Source organism: Petaurus breviceps, unplaced genomic scaffold, assembly GCF_028583685.1.
Source record: "Petaurus breviceps papuanus isolate PSGF00001 unplaced genomic scaffold, PetGlider_PUasm1.0 90667, whole genome shotgun sequence".
Lineage (NCBI taxonomy): Eukaryota > Metazoa > Chordata > Mammalia > Diprotodontia > Petauridae > Petaurus > Petaurus breviceps.
The window spans coordinates 2733395-2756096 of NW_027187302.1; the positions used below are offsets into that span (position 1 = coordinate 2733395).

The window sequence follows — 22702 nt, forward strand, 5'->3', positions numbered from 1 at the left end:
CTCAGATGTCTGTATTCAATATAGGAGCTAATATTTGTCTTGAGTCCTAATCTAGAGCCTGTTCTATTAACCAGCAAGATGTAAGGTAAAAGTATTAACTGGGATTGAATAACAAAGTAAGTGGCAGAGAAAAGTCAAGAAATAGAATTATTCTTACTCTCCATATACAAATAAGTTATCTTGTATATCAGCAAAGGAGGAGTTTGGACTAATTCCTCTAGCAAATTAAGTTTTAGCCTCAGTGTCAGCTGTCTTACATCACAGCTGGAAATTTTTTCCTGACTATATTCTCACAGTTTTATCTCCCAGAAGCCTTCACTTCTTCTTGGCTCTGTCTCCAGTAACACTATGGTATAGTCAAAAAATTTGACCAATCCTCTGCTGATAAACATCTATTAGGCTTAGCAAGAATTTTCCTCAGATAACAGTCTTGTCACTAGTAAATTTCCAACTTGGTAGGTCCTGCAAAAGCTTGCAAACCCATGATCATACCCTTTTGAGAACCTGGAGTCAAACTTTCACAGTTTTTGTGTCCTACTTAAACTTTTTGTAAATACTGCTCTCATTCTTCATTGAAGCATAATAGTGACCCTGGGTTCCTGAGGGCTAGCTATATCAGCAGAACACAAATTCTCTCATGTTCTATCATGCTTTGGAGAGGATTTGAGATCAACAACAAGTGTTATCTGTGATATGAAGGCCAATAGAAGAACAGCAAAATTCCATTGAAATATAGGTCAATGGCAATGGTCTATAATCAATAAGCAATAGAAAATGATGCTTATCACCTAAGGTACTATATAAACTCAAAGGAGTTTAGTTTAGGGAAAGAGGAACTGTCTTCTTTTAACTGGTAACATTTTACCTTTTTTAAAATACATATTTTCTTTATTATTCCTATACTTAATTTTAGAAAAAAGAAAGTTGAAAAAAATGAAGAAAAGAGAAAAAAGTTTGAAAATTAATAGTGCAATTTGCATATGTATCTTGGGCATTTCAGCATATTTGATCTCACAAGTTTTATTCCACAATTCATCAAATGCATTTTTTTTGTTGAAGGAAGAGTCTACTGTTGAAATCATAAATCCTAGAAATATTGACATTTTAGGCAACTAAATGCTTAGATATATCTGCCTTCCTTATAAAATGAAGTGGAGAATTGAATTAATGAATGAAATAATTTAGGCCAAAACCAATAATAACAATATCTCCTTCATCTGATTATCTTGATAATTGAAGCAGGAATTTTCCTTTTCTCTAATTATCTGAACTGTTAGCTCAACTCTCCATTTTGCACATTATGGAATTGGGCATACCTAATCATCTCTATTCTTAGGGCAAGTATCTTTTGTTAAATATCCTTTGTATAACCATGTAACCAATCATCATCTCATTATATTTGTTGTCTCTTCTTAGTTTCTACTTTTTCAGAGAGAGATCAGAATGATTTTGAACCCCCTACATCTGCAAACAGAGCAGATTCAGGTGAGCCAAGAAATCAACCATATTTGGATTTCCCCCTGAATATTGATGGTCCCAGAGGCTCACCTAAAGCCCAGATACTATATCTTTTTGAAATACCACCTCTGGGGTTGGAGACTCCCTCCACAAAACTACCAAACCCACAGTCTCATTTATCAGCAGCATCCTATATAGGCAAGGGTAAGGGGTGGAGTCCCATACTTCCTCAAGACACAATACTTAAAGACCTCCTGAGAACCAAGGATGAAAATATTCCAAACCCAACATGGCAGCCTCAAGAAAAAGGGAGTGCTAACATAACAATGAATACATCACCACAGCCTTCCTCCTTACCTAGGCTTAAAAACATGACCTTGAAAAAGGGTCTTTTGAAGAAAACTTATTGTATGAAAACATCTCAGCAAGTGTCAAGTGCATCCCCTCTACTTCTGTTCAACATTTCCAGACCACCTGTGGTCCCCATGTCTCAGCAGAAGACGTTCCTGAGAAGAAGTTTGAGGCAATATAAGGAGAAGCCAAGAATCCTTTTTAACCAAAAGAAGAATAATAGAAACATAGCTGAGCACAATACTGACCAAAAAGTGGCAGATGTGAACCTCCCAGTGTTATCACCCCTCTGACAGACTTGACTGGATAAAAGGTCTGAGGTCCTAAAATTAGATTTTGCACAAAATGAATGAATTGTATTTGTGCAGCTAAAAAGAAAGAAGTATGGAGGTAGCTGCAACTTTTTTACACCCATGCTAAACAAGCAAGGAATCACCTGGGGTCAGGAGCCAAAACAACACGAAATAAAAGCTATGACTTTGCCCTGAGAAGATCACAGTTTTGAGTTCTGTGCTTGTGACCTAATGTGCCTTAAACCTTTTTTTTATATGTAATACAGGAAGTGGTAGTCCAGAGCTGGAAGTATAAATTTGGAAACAAGCCTACTTCTAATTTTTATTTCTAGAATTAATTGTAGTGTATTTAACATAGCTATATATTTGTTTTAAAAGTTATGCCTATTTATGAGAAATAAACCATTTCCCAGGGACTCACAAAAGGCATTTTAGGGCATGCCTCATAATTTCACAGTAAAATCTTTCTTCAGTTAAAAAAAAACTCATATTTTTGAATGCCTTCTTTGTTCAAGGCATTATGCTTGGCATAATGACCTAGCACTGGGGATATACATTAAAAATTCATTTTTGGATCTTTTTTCTTCATAGTAAAGAGCATAGATTTACTAAACAGCAGCATCACAAGTCCCCTGATCACCATTTCTGTCTTTGTCCAAATAATTGAATCATTGTTTATCCCACCAAATTTTGGACCTTGCTATTGGTTGTTTGTGATCCAATCTGCTATATGAACCACATATTTATTGACTACCATGCTGGCTGCACCCAATACTCTTTATGTAATACATAGCCTCTGACTTTCTGTGGCATTCCTTTAAAGGGGCTTTGTTTCTTACAGATAGCTTTGATATGTAAGTTATTGCAGGCATTAAACCTTTCTGCCGTAATTTTCATAGGCATTTCCTTATTAATCCTCATTGATCCTTATATCTATATAGATGAAGCTAAAATTAATACAGTCTACTTTGATGTAATGTCCATGATATAATATGGATTTGGTCAATGTCCAAAGTATATGTATTACTCTACCTGCACTTCAGAGGTTACAAAATTATTGAGATAGTCCCTAACATAATATAGGATACAATTAATGTAACCATATGGTAGATATTTCCAAATTTTATATACTTATGGTTCCATTTTTTCAAAATTGTCACACCTCCTCACACTTTTCACCAAAAAAAAACCCTATGCAAATAGTTTGCCTTGCTTAAATTTTTTTCAAATAAGGTTTAAAATTTATTACAGTTTTTAACAACACAAACTTTAAACATACAATAAAAATAACATTCATGGATGTGTATTAATTGATCAACTGTTTAATAATTCATCTTTTGAACCTATTAAAACAAGCATAACAATAGTATGAATAAGATAGATGAGCTTTTTTGATGCAAAGTTTCTTAAAACACTGTGTCATTGAGGATACTGGCATTTATAACTCTGAATCCCTAAGTAAAATCAGTATCTTGTCTTTATAACAATAGCTGAAAATAACCTACTTCACACAAATAGTTATGAATTATAAATTTGTATTCACTTTGAAAAAAAGGTTTCATTATTCACCTGTGATCAAATATAATAAAAAGTTCTGCTTTAAATGATTATATCATCATACATTTGCATGATAAGCCTGTTAACTATTCTTCTTTGGATGAAGTAATGCTCAGCATATGGGTTCATCAGCTAGTCATATTTAGAAATTTCTAGGTCTTTAAAATGAAATTAGGATTTCTTTCCTTTTTTTGCATGGCAGGCTATTTTTAAATTGAGAAACATACATATGTTATTTTGTAAATTTGTTAGCAATAGCTCTTAATTTTCTAAAAAATACAGTCACTTTATCTTTCTAAATTAGCATGAGTTTGAATACCTTGTGTTGGTCTACTTAGAGCACTCAATTTTTTCAAAAATATTCACAAAAGTTTCCCAAGAATCTCAACTGAAGTTTTAAGAGGAAATTTTATGAAATGAATTTGCTTCACCTTTATTTTTAACAGTAAGGAAAATTGTAATTTATGCTTTTCATTAAAATATCCTTCATAATACTTTGATATAAGGAAGTATGTACATTTTGCAATAAAGCAAAACAATTTTTTAAAGCAAAAAAAAAGTTCTCTGCACTCTTCCCCCACATCATCACACAATTTTGCAGAGTCTTACACTTAGTTGACTGTTTTATAAAGTTAATTACTTCTTATAATCAAATTGTAACTTTAAAATTATCTATGACTACTCTTTCATATTTTTCAATATAAACAATTTTAAAACATAAAATTTGTTCAAATTATATGACACCACTAATTGTTGACATGCTTTTCACCCTGCCATTCACTGAATTTTAATCTCACATTATAGCATTTCTATTTTCAAAATCCATCAATTATCTAGAATTTTTCTTGACATGGCATTATCTTCAATAGTTTTCCAACATAACAAATCTTAGCCAATATCAGTTTCAACAACATATCAGATAAGCATCTTTCTATCTGTTGTTTCATCCACTTTCAACTCAAACTAGGAAAATTTGGGTTTCTCAATTTATCGATGGCAAAGATCTTCAAACATTTGGCTAATTGTGTTTTCCTGAATATCATCTGAAAATAGAACCTTTCAAAACTACCTCACATATGATTCACCAATTATCATTCTATTGTATATAAATAGCTACAAAAGCACTATTTCTTCTACTGAACAAGATTTACTACAGTTAGAACTTCTTTATGCAATCTCATACAATGCAAGCTGCCCTTTTTTTAAGACTTTTTTTAGATTTATTTTTGCTTCCTAAAAGCTTTTGATTTTCTCAGAAAAGGTTATCTTGCCTTACATGTATTCTGCAAATGCACTTTCAAGATGCCATTTCAGTTCCTTAGTTCTGATGCTATTTGTAATCATACAAAGTAAATAGCAGTTTTTCCTCTCCATCAATAATAGTATTTGTGAATTTTAATTATAGTAGATCATATTTTCTGGATTTGGCCTTTCTAGGCTGTGTTTTTTATTTTCACCACTATAATTGTTCCCGTTGTCTTTAATTATAATTATCTCTGATATGTCAGTGAATTTTATCTTTAAACAATTTTGTATTTATCCATCACAAAGGAATATTATTTTGCTTTTTAAAATTTGGGTCAATAAAAATTTTAAGAAAAATAAATTTATGGGGCAGCTAGGTGGCGCAGTGAGTAGAGCACCAGCCCCAAAGTCAGGAGGACCTAAGTTCAAATATGACCTCAGACACTTAACACAAAAACTAGCCATGTGACCTTGGGCAAGTCACTTAACCCCAATTGCCCTCCAAAAAAAGAAATTTAAATTTGATCACTGAAAACTTTAAATGGTTATTTATAACTTCTCAAAATTTTTTAAAGTAAAAATTTCATTGGAAACAAGTTTTATATTACATTTGACTTACTAAAATGAATAATGTGAAGAAACTTAGCACAGATAATGGCATTTTAACTTCCGCTCAAAAATTGGGTAATTTTGAATTTAGACTCTTCTTATTCAAATTCAGCAAGCCAAATGATTACATAATTCATTTGTATCATAAACCTAGGACAGTAGCAAATCATGTCCAGAGCTTATGTTTTGCTGTTATGGCTACTTGGTCATCTCCAGGCCACAACAAGTCAATGGAAAATAGTAATAATATATATATTGCAAAATGCAAATTTTGCATAATGCAAAAATAGCAATAATGTATACTGTAGGAGTAATGTTACAGAATGGAGAGAGTGAGGAGGCCGCTCTGACAGCCACTGCAGTGCATTGAGCTCCATAGAGACAGCGCCGGGGAAAGTAAGAGCCGGACGGGCACTGGGCTACTCTGTACAGCGCTGAGGGAAAGTAATCAAAATGGGCAAAGGTGATCCTAAGAAGCTGAGAGGGAAAATGTCTTCATATGCCTTCTTCGTGCAAACCTGCCAAGAGGAACACAAGAAGAAGCATCCAGATGCTTCTGTGAACTTCTCAGAATTTTCTAAAAAATGCTCAGAAAGCTGGAAGACAATGTCTGCTAAAGAGAAAGGAAAATTTGAGGACGTGGCAAAAGCTGATAAGGTTTGTTATGAAAGAGAAATGAAAACCTACATACCACCTAAAGGAGAAACAAAAAAGAAGTTTAAGGATCCCAATGCACTGAAGAGGCCTCCTCCGGTGTTTTTCTTATTCTGTTCTGAGTATCGTCTAAAAATCGAAGGGGAGCATCCTGGTCTTTCTACTGGAGATGTGGCAAAAAAAATTGGGAGAAATGTGGAATACTACTGCTGCAGATGACAAGCAACCTTATGAAAAGAAGGCAGCTAAACTGAAGGAAAAGTGTGAAAAGGATATTGCTGCATACCAGGCTAAAGGAAAACCTGATGTGGGTAAAAAGGGAGGAGTTGTCAAGGCTGAGAAGAGCAAGAAAAAGAAGGAGGAGGAGGAAGATGAGGAAGATGAAGAAGATGAGGAGGAGGATGAAGATGATGATGATGAATAAGTTGGTTCTAGAGCATTTTTTTTGTCTATAAAGCATTTAACCCCCTGTATACAACTCACTCCTTTTAAAGAAAACAAAAATTGAAATGTAAGTCTGCATAAGATTTGTTTTAAAACTGTACAGTGTCTTTTTTTTGTATAGTTAACACACTACCGAATGTGTCTTTAGATAGCCCTGTCCTTTAGTGGTATTTTCAATAGCCACTAACCCTGCCTGGTTACAGTATGGGGGTTGTAAATTGGCATGGAAATTTAAAGCAGGTTCTCATTGGTGCGCAGCACAAATTAGTTATATATGGGGATGTAGTTCATTTTCATCTTCAGTTATCTTTGACGCAACATATGAAATAATTGTTGTTCTGTTAACTGAACACCACTCTGTAATTACAAAAACAAAAAAAGTTGCAGCTGTCTTGTTGACATTCTGAATGATTCTAAGTAAATACAATTTTTTATTTAAAAAAATAATGTATACTGTATATACATATGTGTGTGTGCATGAAAGATCTGAGATTTTGTTGCCATTAGGAACTCCTGGATTAGAATAACCAATGCAAATTGTAACCATCTATGAAGTAGCAGATAACTCTAAGCTTAGAGTTCTGAGGCACATAGAGGTTAAGAGACTTGGAACCCACAGCTAGTAAGTGCTAAAGATAGAATTTGAGCCTATGTCTATATGACTTCAGGCTCAACAATGCATTCATTTTACCATACATATATAGGCAAACAAGTAGGTGCATTTAGGCAGCCATGTGGCACCATGAACAGAGTGCTGGTCCTGAACTCAGGAAGATTCATCTCCCTGAGTTCAAATCTGCCTCCAGACACTTACTAGCTGAGCAAGTCACTTAGCCCTGTTTGCCTCAATTTTCTTATCTGTAAAACAAGCTGGAGAAGAAAATGGCAAAACACTCCAGCATCTTTGCCAAGAAAACCCCAAAATGGGGTCACAGAGAGAGTTGGACATGACTGAAACAACTGAATAATAAATTTGCAAGCCACTAGCTAAGTTGTGAGAATAAAAAATATGAAAGTTAAACAATTTCTGCTCTCAAGGAATTAATATTCTAAAGGGGGAAGGGGGCAATATATATATGCATATGTATATATGTAGAGAGAGACATACATTACATACATAATATAGATAGATAGATGCATGTGTGTTCATATATGTATTTATATAATACAAGATAGTTTTGAGAAGGAAGGTGTAACAGCAAGCACCCTAGCATACCCAGGATGGCTGCTAACATCGGTTCTTTGATCTGCTTTTCTAAAGGAAAGCAACTCAAAAGGGGTTAACAATCTTAGTTTGATCAAATATATATCATTTACCTAGTTCAGGGGGAAAATGCAAGCAGAAGTTAAAAGCAAACAAAAAATACAGACAGAGAACATAATACAATTCAACAGACAGGGCTTCTAACTGCCTGACCATGGCATACATACAGTGTTAGTTACCAGAGAGAAAAGCACCAACATCTGGGTTTTCAAAGCTGGGGTTCTCAATGGCTGCCCAGAGTCTCATCTGGCCAAATCATACAACTCTTCCTATAAATGAGCCCAGAAGCAAAACCTTACCTCAGAGGTACATATAACTTTCTCTAGGGTCAGAGAACATCACAACCTTTGTGACACACTGCCTAATTACAAAAATAACAAAAGGTATGCACCTTCCTGAAAACAAGCCTCTCTTGCTGGGCTCCAAGTGAGACCCATTAAGAGACAGGGAAGATCTTCAAATTCCCTTACCATTAGAGAGGCTGGGAGAATTTGAAAAGCTTTATGTAGAGGGTGGCACTTTAGTTGAGTTTTGAGGGAAATCAAAGATTCCAGTAGGCAGCAGGGAGGAGGCAGAGCATTCTACACATAGGAAGACACCAAATACAAATCATGAAGATGGGAAGTACAGCACCATTAAGAGAAATGGCAAGCAGGTCAGTATGACAGTATGTGAGGAAGCATAAAAGAAGTCAGTAGTTTCAGTGTCAAGTAAAGAAAACAGGTCAAAAACAAGTTTGGTATATAAACAAAATCTTTCATAACTAACACACACTAGCTATGTGACAACAGTGAGAAGAATAGCACTTCAGTAATGCTTCAAGCTTTAGAAAGTGATTTATAAATATTTCATTGTATCTTCACAAACAACCTTGGGAAACAGACATTATTATTAAGGGTAATGGGAGGAAGGAAATAAGCATTTATATAGTGCCTACTATGTGCCGAGCACTGTGCTAAGCACTTTTTACAAATATTATCTTCTTTGATCCTCACAACAACCCTACCAGGTAGTTACCATTACTGTTCCCATTTTACAGTTGAGGAAACTGAGGCAGATAGTGGTAAAATGACTTACCCAGGATCACACAGCTAATAAGTGTCTGAGACTTGGATTCAAACTCAGATCTTCCCAACTCCAAACCCAGATCTCTATCTACTATGCCACCTAGCTACCCTTATCATCTCCATTTTACAAATGAGGAAACTAAGGCAGATGCTGAGCCAACATTGGACATGTCACTTGCTCTCTTTGGATCTATTTTCTCCCTTATAAAATGACAAAGTAAAACTAGATGATCCCTAAAGTTCTTTCCAAGTTTAAATTCTATGACCCTATGCCTCTCCTGATATACATATGAATACATGGACATAGACATAGAATACATAGACACCCTATACAAAGAGATATTCAAGTTCTATACCAAGTCACTGGACAGGTAACAACCTAGGCAGCTAGGTGGCTCAGTGGATAGAGCTGAGCCTGGAGTCAGAAAGACTTAAGTTCAAATTCTGACTCAGACACACACTAGCTGTGTGACCCTGGGCAAGTCACTTCACTCTGTTCACCTTAGTCTCCTAATCTGCAAAATGAGCTGGAAAAAGAAAAGCAAACCATTCCAGTATCTAAGGCAACAAAACCCCAAATGGGGTCACAAAGACTCAGGTACAACTGAAAAAACAACTAAATAACAACAACTACTGCTACTCTTAAGAAAGTGATGGATAAAATGTTAATAATGCAGATTATTAAAATATGTCAAGTGTACTTTTTTCCCAGAGGACCATTTGTTAAACATTTATCATCCTACCCCTAGGTAAAAATTCTTTTGTTACTCTGTATAACCTCACAATTCTCCAAACAAAATTTGTCTAATTCCAGAGCAAACAGCTAGAAATTGACCAGTGGAAAAGAAGGAAAAAAAGAAGCCATTATAAATCACATGTCTCTCTCTGCCTTGTGCCCTGTACACCTTCTTGCTGTAGCTCATAAACAAATAGGCATGCTCTAATCAATAATTCAGTAGTAAGGGATTTGAGTTTAGCCTCAATTCATCTTTTTAATAATTCAGAGGAAAATGACATTAGATAGCCTTAGCTCAGTGGAGAGTATTCCTCCAGTATCAAAGAGTGAAGAGAGACTGAAATGACTTTACCATGATGGTGAAACCTCTCACATTACCGCCGCTAGGCAAAAAGTGGTATGAATCCAAAGGCTCCTCATACATACCCAGGAAGAAAGATGTGCACATTGTGCACATTGCTAGGCATCTACTCCAAAGAAATTCAGTCATAAAAAAGTTCCCATAGTCACCAAAATATAACAACCCTTTTTATGGTAGTAAAGAATTAGAAACAAAATAGATGCCCATCAATTGGGGAATGCCTAAGCACGTTGTGGTATATCAATGGAATAAAACAATGACTATGAATATAAGGGACCATGGGAATACTTCAATGAGCTAATAGAAAGTGAAATAAACATAATTAGGGAAATAATAAGCACAAAGTTAATGAAAGCAAACAACAATCTAAATGCTGTGAAATTATAATGATCAAACTTGACCCCAAAGAAGAAATATAAGGATCCATCACCCTTACTTCTTCAAAGAGGCAAGGAATGGGTGGGGAACCTGATGGGATTGTTAGTTTATGGGGTCATTTTTTTCCCTTTCTTTTTCATTCTTTATTTAAGGGATGAGAGAGGATTGGGGAAGGATATATTGGGAAATGAAGATGACATAGAGACAAAAAATATCAATAAACATTTTAAGTGATAAAAGGGAGAAATGGAAAAATCCCATTACATAACAAAGTGAGCTGTGTTAGCCATGCTCCAGTGATAGAATTTTAATTCATCTAGTCCTTGATCCACCAAATTCACATAGGATTGGAAGGGAAGGAGAAATAACACAGGGAAAAGAATGTATCATAGTCTTATGGAATTATGTAATATGAAAAGTACCAAGACAAATAAATTGTCACCACTGACTTATTCAATGGAGACTGGAATGTTTACAGATACAGTCACAGAATATGAATTCTCCAAACCCAACCCCTACTTCAAACTAGAATACACACTCCCAGGCAATGAAAAGGAACCTACAAGTCAGAACATGACAAGAATGAAAGAGGAGAAAATGACATTAGTTATTAGTGAAAGGGTTGACCGCCTGCATGCCATGGCATTCTTCTGATAGACTTCCTTAATGAGTTCCCCACCCATCAGAGACTAGGATACTTTCAGCTGAAAGTGTCTTTCAACCACAAATCTTTCCATCACCTCTCAGATCAAAAGCTGCCCATTAATCTGATGATCATGACAACTTTTTGGAAGCCAGAGGTGGTGAACTGGATAGAGTGCTTGGCCTGGAGTCAAGAAGATGGATCTTCCTGAGTTCAAATCTAGCCTCAGCCTATTACTAGCTATATGACCCTGCACAAGTCACTTGTTTGCCTCAGTTTCCATATCTGTACAATGAGTTAGAGAAGGAAATGGTAAACCACTGCTGTATCTTTGCCAAGAAAACCCTAAACAGGGTCACAAAGAGTCAGACTCAACTGAAACAATTGAGCATTAGCATCATTAGAGAAGGCTAGCTCTCTTACCTACTCACCTCCAAGAATCCCTAATTTCCTTCAGAGTTCAGTTCAAATTAGCTGCTACTCCTGCCCCTCCACTCCAATTACACTGAATTTATTTTGCATGTATGCATATGCTGGAGTGCACATGTACATGTCCTTCAACAGAAAGTAAACTCCATGAGGGCAGGGACTATTTCCCTTTTGTTTTTGTTTAATCCCCAGTGTAGTACAGGATCTGGCATATAGTAGGAGTATATTGATTGCTTGCTTGATTCTGCCATCAACTCCCAAAGAGCTAGTGGTGCTTTAAATGTTTTCTGAGTCTCTCTGAAATTTGTCCATGACAACCTTCTGAAACTCTAGAACTACCCAGCACCTGGCACCTAGTGTTTAATAAACACTTATTGAAGAACTGATTGATAACCAGTTTGATTGATGATTCAAGTCCTGCAAAGTGATACTGGAAGCCTCTCTAATTTTTAGAACCATAGAACTTTTGATAAGATCATCATTTCTGGGTCTGTCCTTTGCTATTTGTATGACATTAGACAACCCTCTTTTTCTCTCTGAGATTTGGTTTTCTCATCTGTAAAACGAGAGGGTTGGGCTATAATCTTCCAGCTCTAAAGCTCTGTGCTGCCATGGTTTGTTTGATTTAGATACCTCTAGTCTAAATCCTGCATTATGCAAATGAGGAAACTGAATGAAAGAAGTGGAATTATGGGCCATGTTCCACACAGGGAATTAGTGGCAGTTCTTGTTATTTTGCCCCACACTTCCAGAATATACAAACTAGAACCACATAACCATGATAAATATTATTTTAAGAAAGCACATAGCAGCGATCAGTGAGTTCAAGTCTCCAGACCCTGAGAGGCAGAGTGCTATATCCCAGATTACTCAAATAACTAATAGATACGATGGATTGTTTGTTAATTTGGAAAACATTGTGAATGTTGACAAATCTTGGAAATAAGGAGAGATAGGGATGCCAGTCTGGATATGGGAAAAGGACATCCTAATTTTTTTTAAGGAAAAGGAGGAAAAATAATAATACCTAGCATTTATATAGCACTCTCAAAGTTTGCAAAGTGATTTGCAATTATCTCATTTTTATCCTGAAAACAACCCTGGGAAGGAGGTACTAGAATGTAGGAAAAAGGAGGAAAGGGGAGGGGAGGGAAGAAGAGGAGAAGGGAAAGGATTGGAGAGAAGGGGAGGGTAGGACAGGAGAAGGGAGAAGGGAGGTAAGAAAAGGGAAGAGGAAAGTGGGGGAGAGAAGAAAAAGGGGAAGGAGGGGAGGAGAGAAGGGGAGAGAAGGAGAGAGAAGGAAAGGAGAGCAGAGGGGAGAGGTCTATTAGGAAATGAAGGTGATAGAAAAAAAAGATAAAATAAATTTTAAAATATCTCTGAGCCTTAGAGATTTCCCTATTTGTAAAATGGGATTAATCATTTCTACAAAACCCTTTCCTGGAGTAAGGACCAAATGAAAGGAGATATATATATATATATATATATGCAGCCATATACAAATGTGAGGTCCACGATTACACTGGTTTGGAATATTCAACCACTGGTTTCACTGTAGTGAGTAAGGAAAAACAAACAGAACAAGAGAATCCCTCAGGGACCAGGCAAGGTTATGGTAGCATTGTGCTGAGAAATTCATAGGAAAACTACAGCACTCATGGAAGGCCCCTAGTTTGAAGGCACCAGTTAGTTGTACCACTAGATACTCCACCCTTAACAGCTGGTTATATCACTCGAGCCAAATACACGCTTACCTATAGTTTCCTCCAGGGTATCAACACATGGAATCTATTTACTGGGCCACACATACTCCTGTACTTCATATTCTAAAAACAATAGAGCCTGCAGACCCTGATTTTCAGGGTAAGTTTGAGCTTCATTTCATAGAGTTAGTCATTAAATAAGCTGTTAACTAGTGACCAGAAATAAAAAAAAAAAAATAAACAAGTTTTTTTTTCTTTTAAGGAGTAGTGATCAAAAGAGCATAGAATAAGTGCTGAAAAGAATTTAAAGGTCATCAAGGTAAATGTCCTGCTTGTACAGATGGGGAAACTGAGGCACGGAGAAGTTAACCAATTTGCCCAAGGTTAAACCACTATTAAGTGCCTGAAGGATAATTTGACCCAGGTTTTACTAATTCCAATGCCCTATGCACAACTTCACACTACCATTATCTGTGTACATATGAACACAATATGTACACAAATACATATATATATATATGTATATATACACGGAGGAATTAGGTTCAGCTCTAATCTTTGGCATTTACTACCTATATCAACCCCAATCTGTACAATGAGTGCAGTAATAGATCTTTCATAACTCTTTTAACTGTAGATCTCAGTCTGCTTTAGTTTCTCCATCTATAAAATAGTAGTAATAGCACCTATCTCCCAAGGTTGTTGTAAAGACAACAAAATGCTTTGCAAACCTTAAAGCACTATATAAAAGCTAGCTATTATTATCATAATCCTCAAATGTTCTCTTCTCCAGACTAAACATCTCTAGATCTTTCAAATGTTCTTCATTTGATCTGGTTCCCACCCCACCTGACATCTTTGATTGCCTCATCCGGATGCATTGCTCTAGCCCTTCATAAAAGGTGGAACCCAGAACTAAACACAATATTCTTCACGGGACCTCACCAGGACAAAGTATAACAGGATTATCATCTCTCTCATTCTAGCGACCATACATCCTATAAACAATTTAATTTGTTGCCATGTCACATTATTTACTCATATAGAACTTACAGTGAACTAAGAATCCCAGAACTTTGCCACCCAAATCATTATCTAGTCATGCCTTCCTAGTAATATTCTTACAGAATTGGGTCTTTTAAAACCCATATAAAAATTCCTATTAAATTTCATCTCTATCAATATGGTTCATCATTCTGACCTACAAAGATATTTTTTGGATCCTAACGCTGGTATACAATACATTTTCTATTGATCCCAGGTTTGTGACATTTGGAAATTTATTTTAAAATTTTCAATATCGTTGGGGAAACTGGTCTACAGTCTTCTTTCTCTGCTTTGGCTCTTTCTAGTTTAGGTATCAGCACCATATTTGTATCATAAAAGAAATGTGGTAGGACTCCTTCTTTGCCTATTTTCCCAAAGAGTTGATATTGTATTGGAATTGTTTTTTAAGTGTTCAGTAGAATTCACTAGTAAATCCATCTAGCCCTGGGGATTTTTTCAGTGATAAACGTTCAATTTCTTTTTATGAAATGGAGTTATTTAAGTATTCTATTTCCTCTTCTGTTAATCTGCATAATTTATATTTTTGTGAATACTCATATATTTCACTTATGTTGTCAGATTTATTGGTGTACAACTGAGCAAAACATCTCCTAACTATTGCTTTAATTTCCTCTATGTTGGTGTATTCAACCTTTTCATTCTTGATACTGGCAATTTGATTTTCTTCTTTTTCTTCAATCAAATTAACCAATGGTTAATTTTGATATTTCCAAATTTAAAACAGAGAAGGGAGGGGCACGGAGCCAAGATGGAGGAGTAAAAGCAGGGACTTGCTTGAGCTCTCCCCCAAAGTCCTCCAAATACCTGTAAAAAATTACTCTAAACAAATTCTGGAGCACCAGAACCCACAAAATGACAGAGTGAAACAAATTCCCAGCCCAAGACAACCTGTAAGGTTGACAAGAAAGGTCTGTTGCACCAGTCTGAAAGAAGACCACAGTCCAGTGTGGGCCACCCCAGCACAGACTGGGCCCTCCAGCAAACCTGAAGCAGGCCTCAGGGGACTGAATCACTGACAGCTGTGGCAGTTTCCAGACTTCTCAACCCACAAACACCAAAGACAACTTAGAAAGTCAGTAGGAAAAGTTTGTCAGACCTGGGAGAGAGAGGAGCATGGCCAGTCCCAGCCCAATGATGGTGGAGGCTGCTTCCAGAGCTCTTGGCCCACACACAGTCGGGAGATCAAGCAGCTGATCAGAGGAGGATTGCATGGATCTCTTTGCTGGCACTGAGGCAGAATTCTCTTGCTTTGCCTGTGCTTGGATCTGAGTCACAGCTCAGTGGCAGTGCAATGGGCAAGGGGCAAGGAGCAGTGCTGGTGTGGCAGAGCTTGTAGTGGCAGTGGAGAGTGAATCCTCCTCATAGTTCCAAGGCAAGAAACAGTGCTTTCTGGTCACTCACAGACCACAGCACAGACTAGGAGAGGAGTAACCACCTCTCCTTAGATCATACCACTTTGGAAGAACTGAAAATTTACAGGTCCTTAGAAATATCTCTGAAAAGAGCTGCATAAAACCCCTAAAGCTTGGGACAGTGCACCCTCCATGCTGGAAGCAAAGTCATACCCTAACAAAGAGTTCAAAAGTCAATTAATTGACTGGGAAAATGAGCAAACAGCAGAAAAAAAATCAGACTACAGAATCTAATTGTGTGACAATAGAATAATTGGTGACAATGAAGACCAAAACGTACAACCAGAAGAAGACAACAAAGTCAAATTTCCTACATCCAAAACCTCCAAGAAAAATATGAATTAGTCGCAGGCCATAGAAGAGCAGAAAAAGGATTTTGAAAATCAAGTAAGAGAAGTATAGGAAAAATTAGGAAGAAAAATAAGAGTGATTCAAGAAAATCATGAAAAACTGAGAATAAAGTGTCTGGTCTGATGGTGCCCATAGCAGTAGGAGCCTTCCAGCATATTATGTGTTAAAGGATGAATAGTTTTCAAGTTCATGACTTCAGGTTACATAAAACTAACTAGTCCCCTACTATATCAGTTATCAGTCCAGAATTTGGAATATGTGTTTTACTTAAAGTGAGGGACACCAAAAGTAATAGACTGAAAATCAGTAACCATCCCACTGTAACCATCTCATTTCTATGACTTGTCTCATTGCTTGCCAAGGAAAGTTAAGAAGAAAAACAGCAAACTCTGCTCCATCCAAGAATGATATAGAAGGCCAGAAGAAAGATATATTTTTGAGAATTTTCCAAATCATTCAACATCACTGATGATCTTACCATTGGTGCTCAGCAGTCTATTCTCAGAGAGAAGAAACCTTCCCTTTTGATAAATAGACTTAAATCAAGATCCTGGAAGGATTAAGAGAGAAGAAGGGTGAGTTGCCTAACTTTATACCTTGCAGAGATGAGTTTAAATCCTATCCTAGCATCAAGTTCAGCTAACCTGGGCGGTCTCACCCTACTATTCAACTAAACACACAGAAACACACATTTTCCATTAACTGAAGAGGTCACAAGTGGAGTGCACAGGGAAAGCTGTGTGGGGAAGTTTGTACAGCACCTGCCCACATATGTTTGGCTCCATGCCATTCTCTTAGGTTATCTCCAATTAGAAGCACATTTTATCCACAACATTATATGTATGCATGTATGTATGTATACACACATATGTGTATATGTATATGGATGTATATATGTGTATGTATTGTATATATGTGTATGTGTGTATATTTTTATATATTATATATGATATGTGTGTGGGTGTATATACCACAAAAAAACCAGTCCTAAAGAATTTCTCCAGATTATCTTGATTTAAGAAAAAAATCTTTACTACATACAGTGTACTAATTTAATTTCTCCAATGAAGCCTAGTTGTGTCTTTTTTTTCCCAGTGAAAAAACAAAGGGAAGCATCCTATGTTTTAACTAGGTAAACCAAAGGTGAGCCTTTTCTGATTACTCTCCTTTCATAACAGATCTTAGATTTTTGCATGACCCCACTCTCTTGTTCTTTGGCCCCTTCCTCTCAGTAAAGAATGTCCAAACATGGCAGCCAATTGAAAGGTTATCCAGGGTGGTCAGATGGCGCAGTGAATAGAGCACTGACCCTGGAGTCAGGAGGACCTGAGTTCAAATGCGGCCTCAGACACTTAACACTTACTAGCCATGTGAACTTGGGCAAGTCACTCTACCCCAATTGCCCTGCCTTCCCCCTCCAAAAAGCAAAAAAAAAAAAAAACCCAAAATTTAAAATAATAATAATAATTTTTTTTAAAGAAAGAGACTGAAGCAACCAAGTTCTTGTCCAACATGGAACTTGATCACCAAAAGAGTCAGAAGAATAAAAAGAGCATCTTATGACCCATGATCTGGTGGGAGGGAGAAGGAAAGGAGAGGAGGGAAACAAACTCAACTGAACTGTGAATTGTTCTCTCCCAGGAATGGGAACCACTTGCAGAGAGGTTTTAGGTTGAATTCTAGAACTCTTGCATTTAGATCACGGCTATAAGCTGGTTAAAGGCTGCCTAAGGCTGGAAGAAATTATAGCATGCCATCACACATAATGCTCTAAAGTGCATAAAGTTTTTTTACATACCCTTTCTCATTTGGTCCTTACAACAATCAGGGAAGTACTACTATAGGTATTAGCATTCCTCCCATTTTATAGATGAAAAAAACTGAAGCTCAGATTGTACCTTGCCTATCCATGTGCCAGGGTCACACAGCTATAGCTAAGTAGGGAAGGGAAGATTGGAACCTCAGTGTCTCCTGACTCCTTTCCACTATGCCATGCTGCCCTTTATTAAGTATAATTCAATAGATACAGCCTAAAGTTGCATTAAAGTCCCACTTGGATTCTTCATCATGGCATAGAAGATGCTATAATGCATAAAATCATTTCTAGAGGAATACCAAAATCTACTCAGCTAAAAGTACATAGAAGTTAAATAATTATTTTTGTATATGCCTCCTTCCTCTCTTTTTTTATAAACTTAACTGTTATCAAGAGTCAGTATATCAGTTAAAGTGATATAGGGGGCATAATATTGTCTTGGTTTGACTTAGTAGAGTGTAAGATCTTAAATGAAATCAACTCATTGGGCCAAAGACACCGAGGCCACATAGTCCTATGGTGTATGCCTATTCACTATTATGAGAAGTAGCTCAGTGTGGAGGATAGAGAGCCAGTTCTGGAGTCAGGAAAACATGGGTTTAAAGGCATGCCTTTGGCTTATACCAGTGGGGTAAACTATAGGAAAGTCATGCACACTGTCAATGCCGCCAGGCAACTGTCCAAAACTTTATAATTGGATTATTCATCTGCATTAGTAGATGGAATTTTTGCCCTGAGGGCTCCCCACAGCAATGAAATCACAGGTCTTGACTTTTTATGAAAAGAATTATCATGTATTTATCTATTTCACATATGCCATAATTGTAATATCACTGCCAATGCACAATGGCTTCTGCTAAGAGTTTGTAAAACTTTCAAAATTCAAGCCACTTAAAGCTATTTTTTAAGTGGAATACAAGGTAAGGGGAAAAGCAGAAAACAACTTGGAGCTTATTGAGGGAAGGTACGAAATAATGCAAATAATTCCTAGATGATTTGGGGAATCGGGAAGGTGCTCTTGCATCCCTTCAAGGCACTGGTTTCTAGTGAACAAGAAAAGTCTCCAAGCTTTTTCATTCATCCTTTGGCCTTACTGAGCAATTTAGGACTAACATCAGTATTCCCTCTAGTATATTGCCACAACCAGGGAGTAAGAAATTGGACTGACTAGGCAAGAAAGCAATAGCCCATAGCCCTAAGGACACCAACCTCTCTCATACTCAGAATGAGCCCACAAGCAGAACCAAAAGTCCTGGGACAGTGTTCCTAGGTTGGCATTTCTATTTTACTGTGGTTGGAGAGTTGATGGAGTGTTCTTGAACCATAAGGGAATGAGAGAGAATGGCGGGGAGAAAGAGAGACAGGTAAAGAAGTTCAGCTTGGGAGTTCTTTTTCCTGCATGATTTTTCTCTGCATCTCTGTAAATTTCTCTGTGCTGTGTGTTTCTGGGTAAATCTCATGTGTTGAGATATACTGTAAGCCTTGGGTATAGACAACACTGAAAGGATTGTATAATGATGACTTTGTCATTAATCTTTCTTTTTAAAATATTTTTTCAATATTCACATTTTTAAGATTTTGAGTTCCAAATTTTTTTCAACTCCCTCTCCAACCCCCTCCTCCCAAAGACAGCATGTAATCTGATATAGTCTATACATATACAATCATATTGAACATATTTTCACATTACTCATATTGTGAAACAAATAATGAGAACAAAAAGGAAAAACCATGAGAAAGAAAAGAGAGGGAGAGGAAATAGTATGCTTTGATCTGCATTCAGATTCCATAGTTCTTTCTCAGGATATGGATAACATTTTCTATCATGAATCTTTTGGAATTGTCTTAGGTCATTGTATTGCTGAGAAGAGCTAAGTCTATCAAAGTTGGCCATTGCACAATGCTGCTATTACTGTGTACAATGTTCTCCTGGTTCTGCTCACTTCACTTAGCATCAACTCATTTAAGTCTTTCCAGGTTTTTCTGAAGTCTGCCTACTCACTATTTCTTATGGAACAATAGTATTCCATTATATTTATATACTACAACTTGTTCAGCCATTCCCCAATCGATGGATATCCCCTCGAATTCCAATTCTTTGTCACTACAAAAAGAGCTGAAATAAATATTTTTGTACATGTGGATCCTTTTCCCTTTTTTATGATCTCTTTGGGATACAGACCTAGTAGTGGTATTGCTGGAACAAAGGGTATGCACAGTTTTATAGCCCTTGGGCATAGCTCCAAATTGCTCTGCAGAATGACTGGATCAGTTTACAACTCCACCAACAATGCATTAGTATTCCAATTTTCCCACATCCTCTCCAATATTTATCATTTTCCTTTTTTGTCACATTAGCCAGTCTGATAGGTATGATGTGGTAGCTCAGAGTTGTTTTAATTTGCATTTCTCTAGTCAATAGTTTACAGCATTTTTTCATATGTCATCAATCTTTCTCCTCTCCTCCCCTCCCTTTTCCTTCATTCACCTCTCCTTCCCTCCCCTCCCTTCTCCTCTCCTGGATTAGATAACAATAGGTCCCTTTCCAAGCACCAATTAATGGTTATTTTGAGGGTCCTCCTGGCTCAGAGTGAATGAAAATAGTAACTGTTTCTCCTTTGACCAGCAACCCTGAGGGTCTGCCCCTTGCAGTTTGATCGTTTTTTTTTTTTAATTAAAGGAGCTATCCCTTGACTCACTTCTTAAAGAGACCCATTCACTGAATAGGTGTTGCCTCCCTCCAAGTGAGAATTTGGAAATACTTAGCTTAAAAGGGCCAAGGTCTGCCATTGCATCCTGGGCATTCTCCAGTTATCCTGATCGATATCTGGCCACTGGACCGAGATGGCTCAAGAGGGTGACTTTGCACAGCCCTCCCTCACTCAAATCAAAGTCAATTGCAAGTGGTGTCATCATCTCCTGATGTCATGGTTCTCTCAGAGAACAAAGGACAAACCACAACCACATATGCGCAATATGGACAACTTTTGTTTATCTGTAAAGGGATTAACTGCATTGGGGGTTATATATACCCTCTGGAATGTTTCTCCCCCTTCTCCCCACATCCAGCCAGCCAGCTTGATAAGGCTGCAACAGATAGAAGGTATGAGTCAGTGTGAGCATTTACATGTGTCTGAGTATGTCTCTGACTAGATTCCAAAGCCAAATAACAATGATTTGTTTCTGTCCTTCTGTATTATCCCCATGACTGCTCATATTCATTAGTGTGGATAATTCAATTTGAGAAGTTTTGCCTTTTTCTATATTTATGTTCCTTATGTAAACGATGATAAAATGACATAAGATCATAAATTTAGAACTGGAAAGGCCCTTATTGTTGTTGTTCAATCATGTTCAACTCTATGATCCCATTTGGGGTTTTCTTGGCAAAGACATAGAAGAGGTTTTACATTTCCTTCACTAGCTCATTTTACAGATGAGGAAACTGAGGCAAACAGGTTTAAGTGACTTACCCAGGGTGACACAGTTTCTAAGTGTCTGAGGCCAGATTTGAACTCAGAAAGACTTATCTTCCTGTCTCCAAGTCCAGCATTCTATCCTTTGTGACATCTAGCTGCACTAGGTCATTAGAAGTCATTAAGCCCAATTCCTGTTAATTTACAGATGAGGAAATGGAGGCACAGGGCGGGGTATGAAGAAATGACTTCTCTAGAGCAATTCAGCAAGCAAATTTATGAAGTGGGATTTGAAGTCAGGTCTGCCTAACTCCAAGCCCAGTGCCTATCACATCCAGTGCCTCTCACATATCAGGTGGCACACAGAAACATCCCAGTCAAGCTGTCATTTCCCAAAGAAAAGTGTTTTGCCAGCATCATAGCCTGTTGCAGCCCCAACTAAAGAGGCAAACTCCAGATCCAGAAACTATGCTGGAAAAACACTGCACAGATTCTACAAACTATTGCCAAGGAAAACCCTTGATTACAGCTATGAGGTCTGGTGAATACAGAGGAAGAAGGGAAAGGGGAACATGTGCAACCGTACTGCCAAATCCAGAAGGAAAAGGTGCCAAGAACACATTGAAATTACCAGTAACTCCGCCAAGGACTGAAGGATATGCAACTTCTATTCTTTTTCAGCTCTGGGAAGAGCAGATACCCAAACTCAGCTCACCCTTTCCCAACCACTTACTGCTTATTCAGACACAATTACACTCCAGTCTTGTGTCATACCCTAACAATAATAACATCTGACATTTACATAATGGTTTTTAAATTTACAAAGTGCTTCCCATATGTGATCTCATAACACCTGGACTAACTAATATTACCTGGACTACAGGTAACATTGCTTTATGAATGGTCAGATTGCCATCTCCTAGAGATATAGCATAATGTGATCAACCATTCAATAAACCTTTATTAAGTGCCTACTATTTGCCAGGCAATAGGCGGGGGTGGGTTGGAATAATAGATGAGAAAGTGCTTGATAAGTTGCTTTTCAAAAATCACCTCGTGGTTGATATTAGCACTGATGCCCACAAAGATAGGATATGAGCTAAATTGAGGAGAACTGACTAAAAATGATTTTCAGGAACAGCAATGAGAGCAATAGGGAGCTGTGCCAAAGAACTTAGATGGCAAAGGTATTTTCTTCATTTAAATAAGAAGGAAGAGCAGCAAAAATGTGGCATCAATAGATGCCTGGTTGAATCAGTCCATCATTTTGTAAAAACACAAAAGGAAACAGAAATCTCTGCAGAAGAAGCCTTAGGCTACCACTCTGGGAATCATCTACAGACTCAGAGGAGAGTTTTGCATTATCATCTTGCTAAGGTACTTGGGACCAGTGATGTCCTTGGAAATAAAGGTATATTCTGATTTAAACAAAACCAATAGGAAAGTA

General features: G+C 37.1%; 1 protein-coding gene, 1 long non-coding RNA gene and 1 pseudogene across 2 annotated transcripts in view; 2 read left to right on the plus strand and 1 right to left on the minus strand.

Moving 5' to 3' along the window:
- The window catches only part of LOC138143806 (hormonally up-regulated neu tumor-associated kinase homolog), a 34543-nt gene extending 32553 nt beyond the window's left edge, over positions 1-1990 (plus strand). Inside the window, exon 9 of the mRNA XM_069065058.1 lies at positions 1928-1990. Within this exon, the coding sequence (XP_068921159.1) occupies positions 1928-1990 (63 nt within the window). The remainder of the gene's footprint in view (positions 1-1927) is intronic.
- The window catches only part of LOC138143822 (uncharacterized), a 557370-nt gene that overhangs the window by 514669 nt on the left and 19999 nt on the right, over positions 1-22702 (minus strand). The window lies entirely within an intron of this gene.
- LOC138143821 (high mobility group protein B1 pseudogene) lies at positions 5862-7035 on the plus strand (annotated as a pseudogene).